This window comes from Herpailurus yagouaroundi, unplaced genomic scaffold, assembly GCF_014898765.1.
Source record: "Herpailurus yagouaroundi ecotype Mexico unplaced genomic scaffold, PumYag 185, whole genome shotgun sequence".
Classification (NCBI taxonomy): domain Eukaryota; kingdom Metazoa; phylum Chordata; class Mammalia; order Carnivora; family Felidae; genus Herpailurus; species Herpailurus yagouaroundi.
Genome location: NW_024412416.1, coordinates 5,231,550 through 5,248,473, shown reverse-complemented (window position 1 = coordinate 5,248,473; position 16,924 = coordinate 5,231,550). Strand labels below are relative to the sequence as shown.

General features: G+C 50.2%; 1 protein-coding gene across 1 annotated transcript in view; it reads right to left on the bottom strand.

The window, feature by feature from the left end:
- The window catches only part of CRTC3 (CREB regulated transcription coactivator 3), a gene marked incomplete at its 5' end in the record, with an annotated part of 102,201 nt that overhangs the window by 7,424 nt on the left and 77,853 nt on the right, over positions 1 to 16,924 (bottom strand). Inside the window, 4 exons of the mRNA XM_040493399.1 lie at positions 5,563 to 5,861; positions 8,975 to 9,192; positions 14,657 to 14,706; positions 16,741 to 16,826. Coding sequence (XP_040349333.1) covers positions 5,563 to 5,861; positions 8,975 to 9,192; positions 14,657 to 14,706; positions 16,741 to 16,826 — 653 coding nt within the window. The remainder of the gene's footprint in view (positions 1 to 5,562; positions 5,862 to 8,974; positions 9,193 to 14,656; positions 14,707 to 16,740; positions 16,827 to 16,924) is intronic.

Below are 16,924 nucleotides of genomic sequence, written 5' to 3'. Positions count from 1 at the left end.
GGATCTGGCCAGCCCGAGAGCACATCGTGACACTTACACGACACCAGGGATCCCCCACGTAAATGGCCAAGCTAGATCAGTCTACAGTGAAGACCACACTCACCAAGCCCACCCATCTACACAGGGCTTCCAATCAGTATTTCTGTGTCCTGTTCTTAAAGAGGAGCAGAGGGGCGCCTGGCTGGCTCAGTCGGTTAAGCGTCCGACTTCAGCCCAGGTCACGATCTCATAGTCTGTGAGTTCCAGCCCCACGTCAGACCCTATGCTGACAGCGCAGGGCCTGTTTTGGATTCTCTCTCTCCCTTTCTCTCTCTGCCCCTCCTCTGCTCTCTCTCTCTCTCAAAAATAAATATTAAAAAAAAAAAAAAAAAAAAAGGATGAGCAGAGGGCCAAGGACCACAAGACTGTGAGGAAACCATCTGAATGGAAATCAGAGACTAAGGCAGACATACAAAGGAAAGAAACTTGGAGAAATCTGTGCCGCAAGAAGTAGTCATGAAAAACAAAATTACCGTTATACTGTTTAGGCTATAAAAAAAACCCCTCATCTATTAAGCACGCGTAACAAAGTATCTGTGATAGGTATCTCTGCACACATTTTTTTCAAAGTAGGGATGTGGCTGAAACAGAATTGCACAGACACTGATGATTGTTGAGGCTGGATGACGAGTACAGAAAGATTCAGGACACTATATTCTCTACTTTTAGGCAACCTGGAGGATTTCTATTTGAAAAAAAAATAAAAGAAACTGGAACAAAAATTACCACTGAAAACCTCGGAGGGGTGAAAAACTGCTACTGCGTCCACGGGAGGAGTATGATGCTGTAAAGAGGAACATTCGGAGAACAAACAAGAATTCTTGGCAATTTCAAAGCAGGGACTCCTGGGGGGGCTCGGTCGGTTAAGCGTCTGGCTCCTGATTTCGGCTCAGGTCATGATCTCACAGCTCGTGAGTTGGAGCCCCATGACGGGCTCCACACTGACAGTGCAGAGCCCTCCTTGGACTTTTTTCTCCCTCCCTCTCCCTTAAAATAAATAAACTTAAAGTAAAATAAGATAATAAAAGTATGAGAGCAGAGATGAAAACTTGGCATAATAGCAGGCAGATAAAGTTGAGCAGCTCTCCCAGAGAGCAGGGTGAAAAGAGGAGGAGAGACAAAAATACGGGCATGAGAGGGAAAGGATGGGAGGCTCAACATTCACACAACAGGAGTTCTAGAAAGAGAGAACAGGGAAATCAAAGGGAGGAAATCATCCAAGAAATAATTAAGGAGGATTTCCCAGAAATGAAGGATGCTAAGAGTTTCCAGGTTGAGGAAACCCACCAAACATCCAGATTCATGTCAAGCCACATGATCGTCAAGTTTCAGAACCCTGGGGGACAAAAAGAAAATCCTACAAGCCCCCGGCGGGAAAAAAAGGAGATTTCGTTGGAAGTGTTAAGACTCAGGATAGCACTGGATTTCTCACTTGCAACTCTAGAAACCAAAAGGCAATGAATTAGTATCTTCAAAATGTTAAGAGAAAATTATTTCAGATTTCAATTCTATACCTAACCAATTATGTGTTCAATGATGGGTATTCTACCTGTCATGTTTAAGGACATATTTAAGTCATGCCATCACCACATGTGCTCCTTCTTGGGGAGCTACTGGAGGGCTTGTGTTTCAAAGTACTGAGAGGAGATCTAGCCAGGCCCCAAGAGCCGGGATGGGATAAATAATACGTACACAGAAAACCAGACTAACAAAAAAGTAAGACATTTATTAACTCCCGGGTGAAGAAAAAAATGTTCATTTTTTTCTTTTTTTTTTTTTTTTTTTTAGTGTTTATTTATTTTTGAGACACAGAGAGACAGAGCATGAGCATGGGAGGGGCAGAGAAAGAGGGAGACACAGAACCTGAAGCAGACTCCAGGCTCTGAGCTGTCAGCACAGAGCCCGACTCGAGGCTCAAACTCACAGACCGTGAGATCATGACATGAGCCCAAGTCGGACGCTTAACCGACCGAGCCACCCAGGTGCCCCTTGACTGCTCTATTATAACTGTGAAAGCACTAAACACCGAATATTGCTCTCATCAAAATTGCAATACAGCACAGGGTGTGAGGAGGGTGGGTAGGAAATACGTGTGTGGGTGCGTGGGGTCTGGGGAGAGAGCTATATCCTAATCCTCCATGGGAGAATGTCATCAGATAGAACCTAACAGGAGAAGTCCAGAACGAAACAAGCATGAAATAACATGGTTATACCAAAGACATCAGCTAAAAAGGTTGGAAGGAGGGGCGCCTGGGTGGCTCAGTCGGTTAAGCATCCGACTTGGGCTCAGGTCATGATCTCACGGTTTGTGGGTTCGTGGGTTCAAGCCCCGCGTCGGGCTCTGTGCTGACAGCTCGGAGCCTGGCGCCTGCTTGGGATTCCGTGTCTCCTTCTCTCTCTGCCCCTCCCCTGCTCACGCTCTGTCTCTGTCTCTCAATAATAAATAAACGTGAAAAAAAAGTTACAGTGGTTGGAAGGAACCATCTCTAGGGAGTAAGAAACGTGGTCAGTCAGGGAGGGGAAGACAACTGTTATTTCCCTTTAGAACTATCTGACTTTTTAAACCATGTGCATGGATAACACTAATTTTTAAAAAATCAAAATATTAAGCACACCACAAAGGAAAACATCCAAAACAGGAGGCTCTCTCCTCTACAGTCTCCTTAAAATGTAGTTAAGAGAGTAAGAGTGTTATTTTTTATATCCTATAAAATGATCTTGAAAATTAAAGGCAATCCAATAACATAAACAGAACCATTAAAAAAACAATTATGAAATACCCTCTCTCCCTCTCCCCAAAGGGATGACTCATGTAAGAGTGAGTAGTAACTGGTTCTGTTAACCCCTCCTTGCTCAGCATGACTCATTTATGGTGAGGTGGGCAGTAAATGGTGTCACAATGTATCCAGGGAGTGAGCCATAGGTTGAAAATATAGTCATTGGTGATTATGGGAAGAACTGCCCTGAGAGCTTAGAATAAAAACAAAGTAAAATAAATAAATACATACATACATACATACAAACAAAGTCAACAAGTCAAGATATGACATTTTGGCATCTAAACTCTCGTAACAGGCTTGTGACTTCAAAATGTGCCTCTTTCTAAATTTTTTTTTAACATTTATTCATTTTTGAGAGACAGAGTGTGAGTGGGGGAGGGGCAGAGAGAGGGAGACACAGAATCCGAAGCAGGGTCCAGGCTCCGAGCTGTCCACACAGAGCCCAATACGGGGCTTGAAATCACGAACAGTGAGATCGTGACCTGAGCTGGAGTCGGACACCCGACTGACTGAGCCACCCAGGCGCCCCTAGATGTGCCTCCTTCTAGATTTATTTGGGGCCTTTTACAGAGATCTCATCTTTACTATATACCTGTTACTTCATGAACAATAAAAGTACTAATTCTCCAATCTGTAGGTGTAATTAGGGAAGAGGTCTGATCCAGTATCAAAGCTCCAGAAAGGTATTAAATGTCTTCTTTGGCTTTCCCCTGTGGCTTAAAATACCTACAGCATCAGTTACTGGTCATTTTTCATACCAATTTTAAAACCCCAACCTGGGAGAGCCTGGGTGGCTCAGTTGGTTAAGCATCCAGCTTCAGCTGCTCAGGTCATGATCTCACGGTTTGTGAGTTCGAGCCCCATGTCGGGGCTCTGTGCTGACAGCTCAGAGCCTGGAGCCTGCTTCAGATTCTCTGTCTCCCTCTCTCTCTGCCCCTCCCCTGCTCGTGTTCGTTTTTTCTCAAAAACCAGAAAACAAAAAAAAAAAAAAAATTAAAGTTAAAAAAAAATTAAAAACAAAACAAAACAAAAGACACTCAGATCTGTGGAACAGAATAGAGACCCCAGAAATGGACCCCCAAACATATGGCCAACTAATCTTTGACAAAGCAGGAAAGAATATCCAACGGAATAAAGACAGTCTCTTCAGCAAGTGGTGCTGGGAAAACCAGACAGCGACATGAAGAAAACTGAACCTGGACCACTTCTTACACCAGACACAAAATAAACTCAAAATGGATGAAAAACCTAAACGTAAGATGGGAAGCCATCAAAATCCTCGAGGAGAAAGCAGGCAAAAACCTCTTTGATCTTGGCCGCAGCAACTTCTTACTCAACACGTCTCCGGAGGCCAGGGAAACAAAAGCAAAAATGAACTACTGGGACCTCATCAAAATAAAAAGCTTCTGCACAGCGAAGGAAACAATCAGCAAAACTAAAAGGCAACCGACGGAATGGGAGAAGATATTTGCAAATGACATATCAGATAAAGGGTTAGTATCCAAAATCTACGAAGAACTCATCAAACTCAACACCCAAAAAACAAATAATCCAGTGAAGAAATGGGCAAACGACAAGAACAGACACTTCTCCAAAGAAGACATCCAGATGGCCAACCGACACATGAAAAAATGCTCCACATGACTCATCATCAGGGAAATACAAATCAAAACCACAATGAGATACCACCTGACACCTGTCAGAATGGCTAACACGAACAACTCAGGCAACAACAGATGTTGGCGAGGATGTGGAGAAAGAGGATCTCTTTTTGCATTGTTGGTGGCAATGCAAGCTGGTGCAGCCACTCTGGAAAACAGTATGGAGGTTCCGCAAAAAATTAAAAACAGAACTACCCTACGACCCGGCAATTGCATTACTAGGCATTTATCCAAGGGATACAGGTGTGCTGTTTCAAAGGGGTACAGACACCCCAATGTTTATAGCAGCACTATCAACAATAGCCAAAGTATGGAAAGAGCACAAATGTCCATCAATAGATGAATGGACAAAGAAGATGTGGTGTGTGTATGTATATATATACGTATATATGTATGGATGGAACTGGAGGGTATTACGCTAAGTGAAATTAGAGAAAGAAATATCATAGGACTTCACCCATACGAGGACTTTAAGAGACAAGACAGATGAACATAAGGGAGGGGAAACAAAAATAATATAAAAACAGGGAGGGGGACAAAACAGAAGAGACTCATAAATACGGAGAACAAACTGAGGGTTACTGGAGGGGTTGTGGGAGGGGGGATGGGCTAAATGGTTAAGGGGCACAAAGGAATCTACTCTTGAAATCATTGTTGCACTACATGCTAACTTGGATGTAAATTTTAAAAATAATAATAAAATAAAGAGAGAGAGAAAGAATGGAAAAGAAAAAAAAAAAGAAAAAAAAGAAAAAATGAAACAAAACAAAAAAACCCCAACCTGGTCTCCCCTACCCATCCTAGACACATCTACATTGGGTTCTCTACGCCCAAACCCCAGCTCTCTCCCCAAACCCCAGCTTTTGTGACTTAGTGCCTGCAATCTGTGCGTTTGGAAACCGTGATCCTCACAACAAATGTGCCATTAGGGAGTGATTAGCGCTGAGCTATTCCCACTCTGCTCTCTCCCGCACGTGCAAGAGGGCCGACTGCATTTGAGACCTGGGGGTCTACACCCAGGAGGGTGGGCCGACTCCAGGCCCCGCGTGCCTCAGTGTTCAGGGCCAAGAGTCTGTTCTCACCTGGGCGGCGGGATAGGGGTTCAGCGGGCTGGTGGCCGACAGCTGTCTGCTGAAACCCTGATGCGCTTCGGGGCCGGGGGACAGCGTGAGGGGGCTGACCGGGGGCTGCCGCCGCCGAGAGGGGCCGCTCAGGGCCGTGGTGGAGAGAGACGGGTTGCTGAGGGAAAAGAGCCGGAGGGAAGGGTGAAGGGCAGAGGCGCTGGGCGCGGGTGTCTGTGGGTGGCTGTTCGGGGAGGACGAAAGTGCAGTCTTGCTGAGCGTGGCCTGGATGGAGGGGTTGCTCCGAGAGCTCTGGAGGCCTACGGGACAACAGAGTCACACGTCACTTGCCACAGTCTTTCGTGTCCCTGAGGTGAAAGAAAGCTTCACTTCCTACTCTCTGTATTCGATGCCGGTTCTGCCCGTGGGGAGCTCCTGGCGGCTCCCCTAAGCGCACTGGTGGCCGACGTGCCCGTGGTGGGGAAAGGATGCACTCGGACTGAGAGCTGGTGGCCGCAGGGTGACAGCGAGTCGTACTCCCGGGGAAGCGTGGAAACGGCCGCTGGGCGGGCTGGACAGAGGCCAGGGGTGTGTGTGCTCAGCCACAACCAGGCCAAAAGACCCCAGGGCTGCGCACACACTCTGTTTAGAGCCCCTGAACGCGCTTTCCCAGGCACCTGCCCGGATTCTGCGCTGCCTTCCGAGAGCATCCCTTCACTGAGAGTCATGGCTCTGGGGCGCTGCCTTGGCGGGGACCCTGTCAATACCCTGGACACCCCAGAGGATCACAGGAAGGGACCCCCTCCCGTGTCTCCTGCTTTCTCTTTGCTTTTCCGGCTCCCCGGAAATCTTTAAGGGCAGTCTATTCCAATTCAAGGAAAATGAAGTTTTCGCCGGTTCTTCGTGTCATTTGGGGGGAAGGGTAGTGAATTTTAGCACGAGCAAGAGAGTTTGGGAAAAGGCATTTCCACGGCACAGGCTTCTGGGGCATAAGTTCTATGAGGCCAGGACCGTGTCCTGCGTCCTGCCAGGCCTGGCACAGAGCTTTCTTGCTCCGTGACTTAACAATGCCACCACGCATCTCAAATGGGAATGCCGTGTTTCAAAGTTCAGTCCATCATTCTGGTATTGGTAGGTGGGGTGAGCAGAACTGTGCGTTCTTTTATGTTCATAAAAAAAAAAAATCGGTGGTAGATGAAAGTTACTATAATTTAGCAATGACAAAGCATTCTTTGCTGGAAAATGCTTTTTTTTTTTTTTTTTTTTTTTTAATAGAGGCACCTGGGTGGCTCAGTTGGTTAAGTGTCTGACTCCTGGTTTCAGCTCAGGTCATGATCTCCTGGCTCGTGAGTTCGAGCCCTGTATCTGGGCTCTGCACTGACAGCTTGGAGCCTGCTTGGGATTCTCTCTCTCCCCCTCTCTCTGGCCCTCCCCCATGCTCTCTCTGAAAATAAATAAACTTTAAAAAAAATAGGGAAGGGGCGCCTGGGTGGCTCAGTCGGTTGGGCGTCTGACTTTGGCTCAAGTCATGGTCTCGCAGTCTGTGAGTTCAAGCCCTACATTGGGCTCTGTGCTGACAGCTTAGAGCCTGGAGCCTGCTTCGGATTCTGTCTCCCTCTCTCTCTGCCTCTCCCCTGCTCACACTCTGTCTCTCTCTCTCTCTCTCAAGAATAAAATAAAAACATAGAAAAAAAATTTTAAATAGGGAAGACGTCTCTGATAAACCCTACGTAGCTGTTGCGCAGTGCAAGTCTCCATGGAAAGACCCGAGATCCAGCTGGCTCAAGAATCAGGGCTAAAGATGTGAACTGAGGTTAAAAAACAAATCCATGCATTCAGAGGGAAAGCTCAAAGATGTTTCAAAAAACGCGTACAGCCTTGTATACATGCATTTTAAGGAGTACCTAGAAATTATATAAATACTTGATACCGGGTCTGACAATGTTCTGGACAAAATAATACTTTTTTGAGGAAAACAGAGGATGGTGGTGAACACAGGACTTGCAGCTGAAGCAGAGTGCCAAGGGCCGCCCCGGCTGCCCCAAGACCCCACAGAGCTAAGTGCTGATGCTGCTTTGTTTAGGTGACCTTGGATGCCCTTGTACCTCCAGAATCCAGCAAGCACACGAAAGTAGACCAGCAGGATAAGGAAATGATCTTAGTAAGTAAATAAAGGTAATCTCTGAAATCAACTCTAAAATTCTGTGGTACAATGGCTGCACTGCTACGAGCATTAGAGAAGCTTCCAGCTGCCCAAGCTAAAGGGGACTTCTCTCCTGTGAGTGGTGAATTCTGACCTGCGTGAACCAGCAGGCCCTTTCCCACTGGTGGACCGTCACTGGGGAGCCCTTCCAGAGGGTGAACGGTCCACACCACAGTTCTTGGGAACGCTTACAGCGGGAGGGGTGGACCGCACCACTGGGAGTACGGGGTCAATACCTGCCTCAGGCATGGACAAGAGCGTCTGTGGAGGTTCAAGTAAATTCAGTCGTGTTCCAACATAGGATCTGAGCTGCGGGCCCTCAAACTTGTACAGTAACCCAAGTCTCATCATGGCAATGTGTTTTTTTTATCCTTTTTTTTTTTTTAATTTATTTATTTATTTTGGGAGAGACAGACAGAAAGCAGGGGAGGGGCACAGAGAGAGGGGGACAGAGGATCTGAAGCGGGCTCTGGGCTGACAGCAGACAGCCCGACGTGGGGCCTGAACTCACGAACTGTGAGATCATGACCTGAGCCGGAGTCAGAGGCTCAATCGACTGATTGAGCCTGGGTGGAGCGTCCGACGTTGGCTCAGCGTCCATCCACCTGGGTGGAGCGTCCGACGTTGGCTCAGGTCATGATCTCACGGTTCACGAGTTCAAGCCCCGTGTGGGGCTCTCTGTTGTCACCAGAGGCCACTTGGGTTCTCTGTTCCCCACTCTCTCTGCCCCTTTCCAGCTCACGCTCTCACTCTCAAAAATAAACATTAAAATAATAACAACAATAATAAATAAAGTAAAATTCAAAGTATTCTCTTTTGAAGTCCCATGGGAAATTAGAGGGCTCTAGAGAGAGAGCCGTGATTATAAACCACCAGCATACGTTGATTAAGAGCCACAGACATTGTTCACGGACACAGAAAGGAAAGGACTTGTTTTCCTGGACTCTCCCGTCCTACTGTCCCAGTCCCAGGACACCCGGGCTGGTGAGGACAATAGAGGACAAGGTTTAGTCCAGTGTGCTAGAGCCCATCCCACCCGGCAGAAACAGACCACCAAAGGGAAACGTCGGCAGGGCTCAAGAGCTACCAGAACCGAAATGTAACTATCTCTAAGTCGGATGCAGTCATTCTCATTGAACGACCAATAGGCCGCCTGGCTGGGGGCCACCTGTGATTCAGCCACTTGGGCACCTACACGGGTGCGGCCCTTAGTGAGTGGACGGCACTTACCGGAAGAGCTTCTTATGCCCAGGTGAGTCATGGCGGCTGGCAGGTTGCCCACACTGTTCCCCACACTCATACTACCAAAGATGTGGTCACTGGTGTCCAGTGAGGCCGGCAGGGGCGCGGAATAGTGGAGGTTGGTTAGGTCTGGCAGCGACCCCCCGGTATTCAGGGTCCCCAGGAAAGGGGAGAGGCCTATGTTTTGGCCGTTGTGTGGAAAAGCACTGGGAAAAAAAAATAAAGAGAGAGAGGAAGAGAAACAGAGAGAGAGAGAGAGAGAGAGATTACTTTCTAAAGTGCATTTGGCTGCTGGGGAACAGAACATGCTTGTTGAATAAAGGCAGCGGGTATCAAACACCCAAGGCCCGGCGTCGTGGGCTTTCACTCTCCCTCGTTCTGAGAACTTGCATCCTTGGCTTAACCTCTCTGAAGGGCAACCGCCTTACCTATTAACTCAGACTAAGGACATCACCTATGCCCACTTTACAGAAATATCTTCCGAGAGCAGATCGGACTGTGGGTGCAAAAGTTCTTTGAAAATTATAAAGCCCCATACAAAATGTGAGGCACTGCTTTATATTTATGGAGTTCTTTTTGCTAGATTTTAGAAGTATCTTTCCCACCAAAAAAAAAAAAAAGACAAGAAAACAAACAAACGAAAAGAACGTCGGCATCAAACAGGTACCTTCTAAGATATATTTTTTCAGTTAGAATCTTCGTAAGTTTTGAAGTGAGAAAGACATGCTGGCATTCACCTGCTGGTAACGCGCCGGCGGGGGGGATGGGGGGACACCGCGTGCCAGGCGCTGGGCTGAGGGCGGGCCGTGTGAGGACGAGCCGAGCCAGCGGATTCACCGTCAGGCTCACCCCTGACGTCTGCAGGCCTGGAGCCAGAGCTCAGATGGAGGCCCACAGACCGTGCGTCTAAACTTCTAAAAGTTATGAATCAAGTGAATGAACTCTTACACTGTCCCGGAAAACGACACCTTCTTGATAGTCTGGAAAGCCAGATCCAAGCTGAGAATCGCCCGGTTCCTTGAAGTTCCACACGGGGACACACGGGGGGTGTCGTCCTCCGTCCACCGCAGCCCGCTCCTCACCGCGGGCCACCCGTGGGGCTATCCCGGCCTGCAGGCCAAGCCCCGGCCACACTCCACATCCCCCCACCCCGCCCCTCAGGCAGGCGGTGTGTCCCCCAGGGGCCCCTTGGGACGCCAGACTCCAGGGGAGTGGGGCCTCTAAAGTGTGGGGCTCCGGGAGGGGCTGCCCAGCCCAGGCCTGAGGGGCACCGCGCTTGGGGTTCACAGGCAGGCGGGAGAGACGGACCGGCAGTAAAGCAAGCGACTACAGTGTGGAAGGAAGCGTGTGGGGCCTGGGCCGATAAGGGGTTGGGAGGACCGTTAGGGACGCGTGACACTGAGGACACAGAAGCGGGAGCTGTCACTGTCAGGATGGGCGGGGGAAGGAAGCCTTCACCGAACACAGGGCAGGGTGCTCACACTTCAAGGAAGCGGCGTGGCCAGGGAGTGAGAGCAGAGGCCGGGAAGGGGTGGGTAGCAGATGAGGCAGGAGGGGAGTGAAGTGAACAAGGGGTGAGAGGATGTGCTGTTCTGAAGGGTCCGGATCAGGGACTGTGAGAAGTAGGGAGGCCAGCGTAGGCTGGAGAATGCCGCCTCAGAGATGCCACCGTGGTTACAATGTGGAGGACGGCGTGAGGGAGCAGACGCTGAGGCAGGGAGAGCCTGTTAGAAGGCTCCTGTGTGGGGGCGCCTGGGGGGGCTCAGTCGGTCGAGCGTCCGACTTCGGCTCAGGTCATGATCTCACGGTTCGTGAGTTCGAGCCCCGCATCGGGCTCTGTGCTTACAGTTCGGAGCCTAGAGCTTCGGATTCCGTGTCACCCTCCCTCTCTGCTCCTCCCCTGCTCGTGCTCTGTCTCTGTGTCTCAAAAATAAATGAAAACATTAAAAATAAAAAAAAAAAAAAAAAGAAGGCGGCTCCTGTGTGGTCCAGGTCTGACCAGGAGGAGAGCTGTGGGGCTGAAGAGGAGAACAGCTGGAGGAAGGCGCCGTTAGCCAGGAGCAGTGGAAGGCAATGTCAACACGTCACCTCCCAGGGACCTGCCACGGGCATCCGGGCCTCAAGAGACTCAGACAAAGCAGCCATATAACACAATTCTGTAGTGCAGTGACAGAGTCTGGTGGCATAAGGTGTGGAGGGGATGACCAGCAGGTGGGGGGGTGGGGGGACTCCCCGGGGGGCTCCTGGGCTGAGTGCGAAGGCCCAGGAATTCAGAGCATCTAGGTGGGAAAACCATTTCAGGCAGAGTTCACAGCCTGGGCAAAGCAGGGAAGCGTGAAACCACACAGTGTGCCCAAGGAATTTAGATACCGCAGGAAATACAGCAGGAAGGTCAAGTTCAGGAGAGGCGGTGGCGATAGGAGGCGGGACTGGATAGGTAGGCAGAGAGCGCACAAGGCTCAGACAGACAAGAAGCCAGTGGAAGGCTCGGTGGGGGGCAGGGGGAGACCTAATCATTCTGAGGACAGTGTGGCTAATAGACGGGGGAGGGAGGACGCACAGGGAGCAGAGCCTGGGGGCAGCAAGGTCAGTGGTGGCCGCTGCTGAGTAGTCCCAGGTGACAAAGGGAGAGCATGTGGGAATGGAGAGACATGGATGAAGTCTGGAGACACCTGCAGCAGTCCTGGAGAAGGACTCCGGATTTTCCAGCCCGGGGATGCCGGCCTAGGGACACTGGGGTGCATGAGCACACTGGGGGTAAGGGCAGGTGCTCGGGGGACGATAACAAATTCTGTCTTAGACACGGAGTCCCCATAGTGCAAGAGGATGTGTACTAGGGATGTCTCCTGAGGAACAGCGGTGGCAGAGGCCAGGCCACAGTAGGCTGAGGAATGGACAGGCCATAAGGAAGACTCAACAGTAAATACTCTTCCAAAAGTGTGGCTAAGAATTCTGGAAATGAGAAGGAAGGAAGGAAGGAAGGAAGGAAGGAAGGAAGGAAGGAAGGAAGGAAGGAAGGAAGGAAGGAAGGGAAGGAAGAGAAGGAATGGAAGGAACGGAAAGGGAACTCAGGGCTAAGGAAGGGCTTTTTCAGTGTAGCTTCCTTAGTAAGTACATTGAAATGTAGACTGAAAAACCTAGTAGAAGGGCTGGGAAGGGCCAAACACTCAGGAGAGGGAAGGGCAAGCAGGAGGGAGAGGCCTCGGAGAGCTCAGTGGGGATGAGGGCCAGGGCATGGGTAAGGTGATCACCTTGAACAGGAGGGGGCACCTACGGCTCTGATCCCACGAAAACAGAATGTGAGGGGAATCAGGCAGGAGGGGAGCTGAGCGTTCCTTCTGGGTGGCCTCCCTTTCTGGGTACAGGTAGGGGGGTTAACTGTGGAGACTTGGAAAGAAACGGGGAAGAAGGAAAGGTGTCCGATGTGACGGATGAGGAGGAAAGGTAATTTTGGTGGTAGAGAAACTGAATGGGAAACCTTGTCTTTCGGGGGGCTGGATGCAGGACACCGGTCGTAGGGTTAAAGGTCAAGGTCTAGGAAAAGGAGCTTGGGAACCCAGAGCTGATCACCCTGAGAGCAGTCGGGCTCTCGGGCTGAGAGAAGAGAGACCCATGGAGTGGGGGTGGGTGGGGAGGGACTGCAGTGGGAGGAAGGGCGGAAGGCAGGGTCCCACGGCTCGTAACAGGGATGGGGAAAATCACTGGCCAGTGTGAAGCAGGTCATTGGTGACATTCAAAACAGTTTCTCCCTGGCTGAGAGAAATACAAGCTGTAACTTTCCAAATACACTTACTCCCGGCCCGAGTTCTCTCCTGAATCTGATATGAGGCATGTGACAGCATCCCTAGTTCAAAACCCTCTGATGATTCCACTCTGACTTCAAGTCCCACGCAAGCTACGCCAGCCTCCGCATTCTCCAGGCACACACGCCTGCCTCAGGGTCTCTGACTTGCTGTCCCCTCCGCCTGGAACACGTCCCCCTTCGGCTCCTCCCAGGTTGGGGTCACACAGCATCTCAGCCAAGAAGGGGCTTGCCAATCTGCCTTTGCCTTCTTCCTCCTGGCGCCTACCAACACATGACATATTTATCTGCCTAACTGTCCCTGCCCGTCTGTCTCCTCTAGAGCATCGGCTCCTTGAGAAGCAGGGACTTGATGTGCTTTGTTCACTGCTCTACCCCAGCACCTACAATTAGGGGGCCAATAAATACTTGAATGACTAAGAGTCACTGAATAGAACCCCGCCTCTAACACAAGAGCAAGAAAACAACACTCTTCATCTGCGAAACGCCAGCTCTAAAGCTCTGGTGGGGGGGGGGAGGGGAGGCGGCCAACAATTCGCAGCCTCGTTCCGGAACGCAGGCCTTTGGAGTCTTGATCCCTCAGTTGTCTGAGGGGTGAGCCAAAACTGGTTCTTGAAGAAAATCTTAGCCCTTTCCATAAAAACCACATCGCCCCCTATCTGCGGGGACGTCCTGCACCCCAGGTGTGCTGGTCTTCCGTCCGGGTATCTGTCCTGCCAAGCTTTTTGACTTTTTGAAGAGAAGGTCAATCCTCAGCTCAGCTCGGTGGACTGTTAAGTGCACGAGTTTAGGTTTAGCCAAACAAGAAAAGGGGAGAAAGAAATAAAGTCCGCACTCCGGGGACTCCGTAGGGAGTTCCCTGAATGAACTGCCGTGAAAAACACATAGAAAGCTTTGTTGGGGAAATAACACGCAACGACGGCCTGAGGTCGATTAACTCCGTCCACAGACTCTGAAACGTGTGCTCGTCCTCAGGTAGGTCATGCAAGGGTCCCGTTTTCACACCACATTATTTCGAGACCCGGAAAGAGTCGCTGCTTCTCAGCTGATTTTGGTTTGAAGCGGTGGGACAGCCCTGGGGGGGGCCCTGTGAGGACCCTGCCCCTCGGGTGCCCAGGGCTCCGTCGGTGTGCACCCTGTACCCCATCTCGCGGGCCAGTTCGAGGGGCGCCTGTTGACGTGGGGGCTTCATTATCCCTCCCAGCTCCCCGCTCGTCCGCAGCCCCGATTTCCTCATGAACTTCCTGCATTAATGTTGGTACCATACCTATTTTTGAGAGCTGTCTCAAATCTTTTAGGGAGGAAAGCTGTACGCCCCTAAACGCACCAGCGAATCAGTGGTTTCAAAAACACTCTTTTCCTAGTTGCAAATTTCTCCTACGTGTTCATCTTCCGCTTAGTTTTTTAAATCGTGGTAAAATGTACCTCGCGTGAAACGTATCACTCGTAATCGTGTATTGCAGTGGCACGAAGGGTGCTCAGGGACACACTCTCAATCGCCTTCTGCGCAAGGAAGCCCCCAGGCTGACGGGCGCTGTCGCCTTCCCTGGCCACGGTCCCCGATGCCACGGGCCTTCGGCTTCTGCTTCTACAGCGGAGCCGGGCACCGACCAATGCTCGGCTGTTACTCTCGGGCGCATCTAGGGCGGTTTTACTTGTTATGCAGTTACGCAACTTGATGACTTTAAACAAACGAAACGTGAGTGCCAAAGGGAGCTGCTGTTCCTAAAAAAAAAAATTCAGTGGACCTCCCATTTACACATGGTAAGTGAAGTTTCCCAGGGTTTTGTGACAAAGCAACGAGGCTCTCCTTCCGGGAGAACCTACGGTACGGTCTCTGAGCCGTGAACGAGCAGGACGTCACTTACCTGCCGCTTCCAACATCACAGGACCGAGGGCGCCCTGACAGGGACTGAATCTGGGGAGAGACAACAGTAATTGGGGCTTACGCACTGCGAAGTCAGATGCCAGCTTTTTAAAAGAGTCTTTGTCAGTGTCCTGGGGCCCCAGTCAGCGCAAGGAGAGCCAGCGCTTTGGGGAGCATCCTCGCACGGCACACGTTTCTGTTCTGACTAGACTTTTCCCGGCACGGGGGGAGGCCAAACATGAGTAAATTTTCTTCCTTTTTTTTAAAAAAACAATTTTTTTAATGTTTATTTATTTTTGAGAGACAGAGCATGAGCGAGGGAGGGGCAGAGAGAGAGGGAGACGCAGACTCTGAAGCAGGCTCCAGGCTCCGAGCTGGCAGCACAGAGCCCGAGGCGGGGCTCAAACTCACGAACCAAACCACCGTGAGATCATGACCTGAGATAAAGTCGGATGCTTAACCCACTGAGCCACCCAGGCGCCCCACAGCCAAGTTTCTTGATTTTTGACTTGTTAATTTATCTTCTAGAGGAGTATTATTTCCTTCAAAAAGGCCAATGTTGGGGCACCTGAGTGGTGCAGTTGCTTAAGCGTCCGACTTCGGCTCAGGTCACGATCTCGCGGTCCGTGGGTTCGAGCCCCGCGTCGGGCTCTGTGCTGACAGCTCAGACCCTGGAGCCTGCTTCAGAGTCTGTGTCTCCCTCTCTCTCTGCCCCTCCCCCTCCCCGACTCATGTTCTATCGCTCTCAAAAATAAATAATTTTTTTTTTTTTAAAAACCCGATGTTTTCTATAGAGAGCTTTTAAATAAACATTACTTTTCCAACTGGCCTCACAAGAAAAGAAAAAAGAAAACAAAACAGGGTGAAGAAGGAGGAAATTAATGTCAGAAAAAATACATATTTTAACTACTGTAGAAGCTTGGGGAGAGGGGGCAGGGATTTTTATTTGTTCATTGTAGCATCTATCCCGGCAGCTAGGATGCCTGGCAGGAGGGGCTTGATAAACAGATGTTGGGGGAAAAAAACCCGAATGTACCGTTGACTCACTCTTGTCCCAGAAACGATCTACAGAGTGCTGCATGGCCACAAGAACCATGGTGAGGACGGCTCTCCAGAGAGAGCAGCCCCCGGGGCTCAGGGAAGAGTGGGTATCGCCACCCCTCCCCTGGAGAAGCCACGCGTGTCCTCTGAAAAAAGGCTCCAAACCCGCCTGTGCCTCCCACAGCCACAAAGACAGTGCGGATGCTTCTCCTATGTTTAAGTATGTGAATTTTAAATTCCATCCAAAAAAAGGTGAAACATCACATACATCTTGCTTTTACCAAAAAAAAAAAAAAAAAAAAAAAAAAAGCCCTTTCTAGCCCACCCTTAATGCTAACGATGACTTCGATACATTTGGCAGAAGAAACTAAAACTGGACCAGGGGACCCTGAACAGGCGGGAGAGTTAAGTCAGCACAGGCAGTGGTAACAGAGTCTTGCTCGTGGCCCTCACAGACAAACTGTTTTCTTTCAAAGGCAACACAGCCTCCCTACGGGAAGAAAGGCCAAGTCAAGTACCCGGGGACGCCCTGCTTCCGCAGTGAGGTTTACGGCGAGCGCCACGGCGGAGGTCAGCTAGCACAGCTGTGCATGCAAATACTCAGAGGCTCACAGAAATCACAAAACAGAGGACTTGTTCACTGACTCCCCTGAGAACTCAGGTCAAATACCCTGGACTCAAGAAAGGGGGCCGAAGCTGGTGACAGGGAAGAGGTTTGGCTATAAAACAGAAAACGTGCCCATGACTAGCAGCAACGAGGTGTCTGTGCTCTTAGGAACAGGACTGAGGTGAGAAGGACGGATAGGCTTTTCGGAATGAGTAAATTCACAGGAAAACCGTAAGCCAGGAGATCACTGTGCCAGCTCACCAACACAACTGTAAGTTTCGTTTAATCCATCATCCCCAACGGTTGTCCACCTCTGTCCCCTGACGCCCTCTCTTCCTTTTCTCTCAATTCCTATTTTCCCTACTGCAGGACTTCACACCGACGTCGGGCGTGCAAACACCCGGGGACAACACACACGGCTGAGGACGGTCGCTTACCTCCTTGGCCTCCCACAGCTGTTTTGGCAGAGGCTTGGGAACATTTAGCAGATTCTCTTCTTTCAGCGGGCCAGGGAAAGATAGCACTAAAGGGGGGGGGGGGGGAAGCATATTCACGGTGTTTAGAAGGCGGCCATCCCACCCTCGGCCAAAGTCATCGTCTTTGCAAAAAAAGTGATTTTAT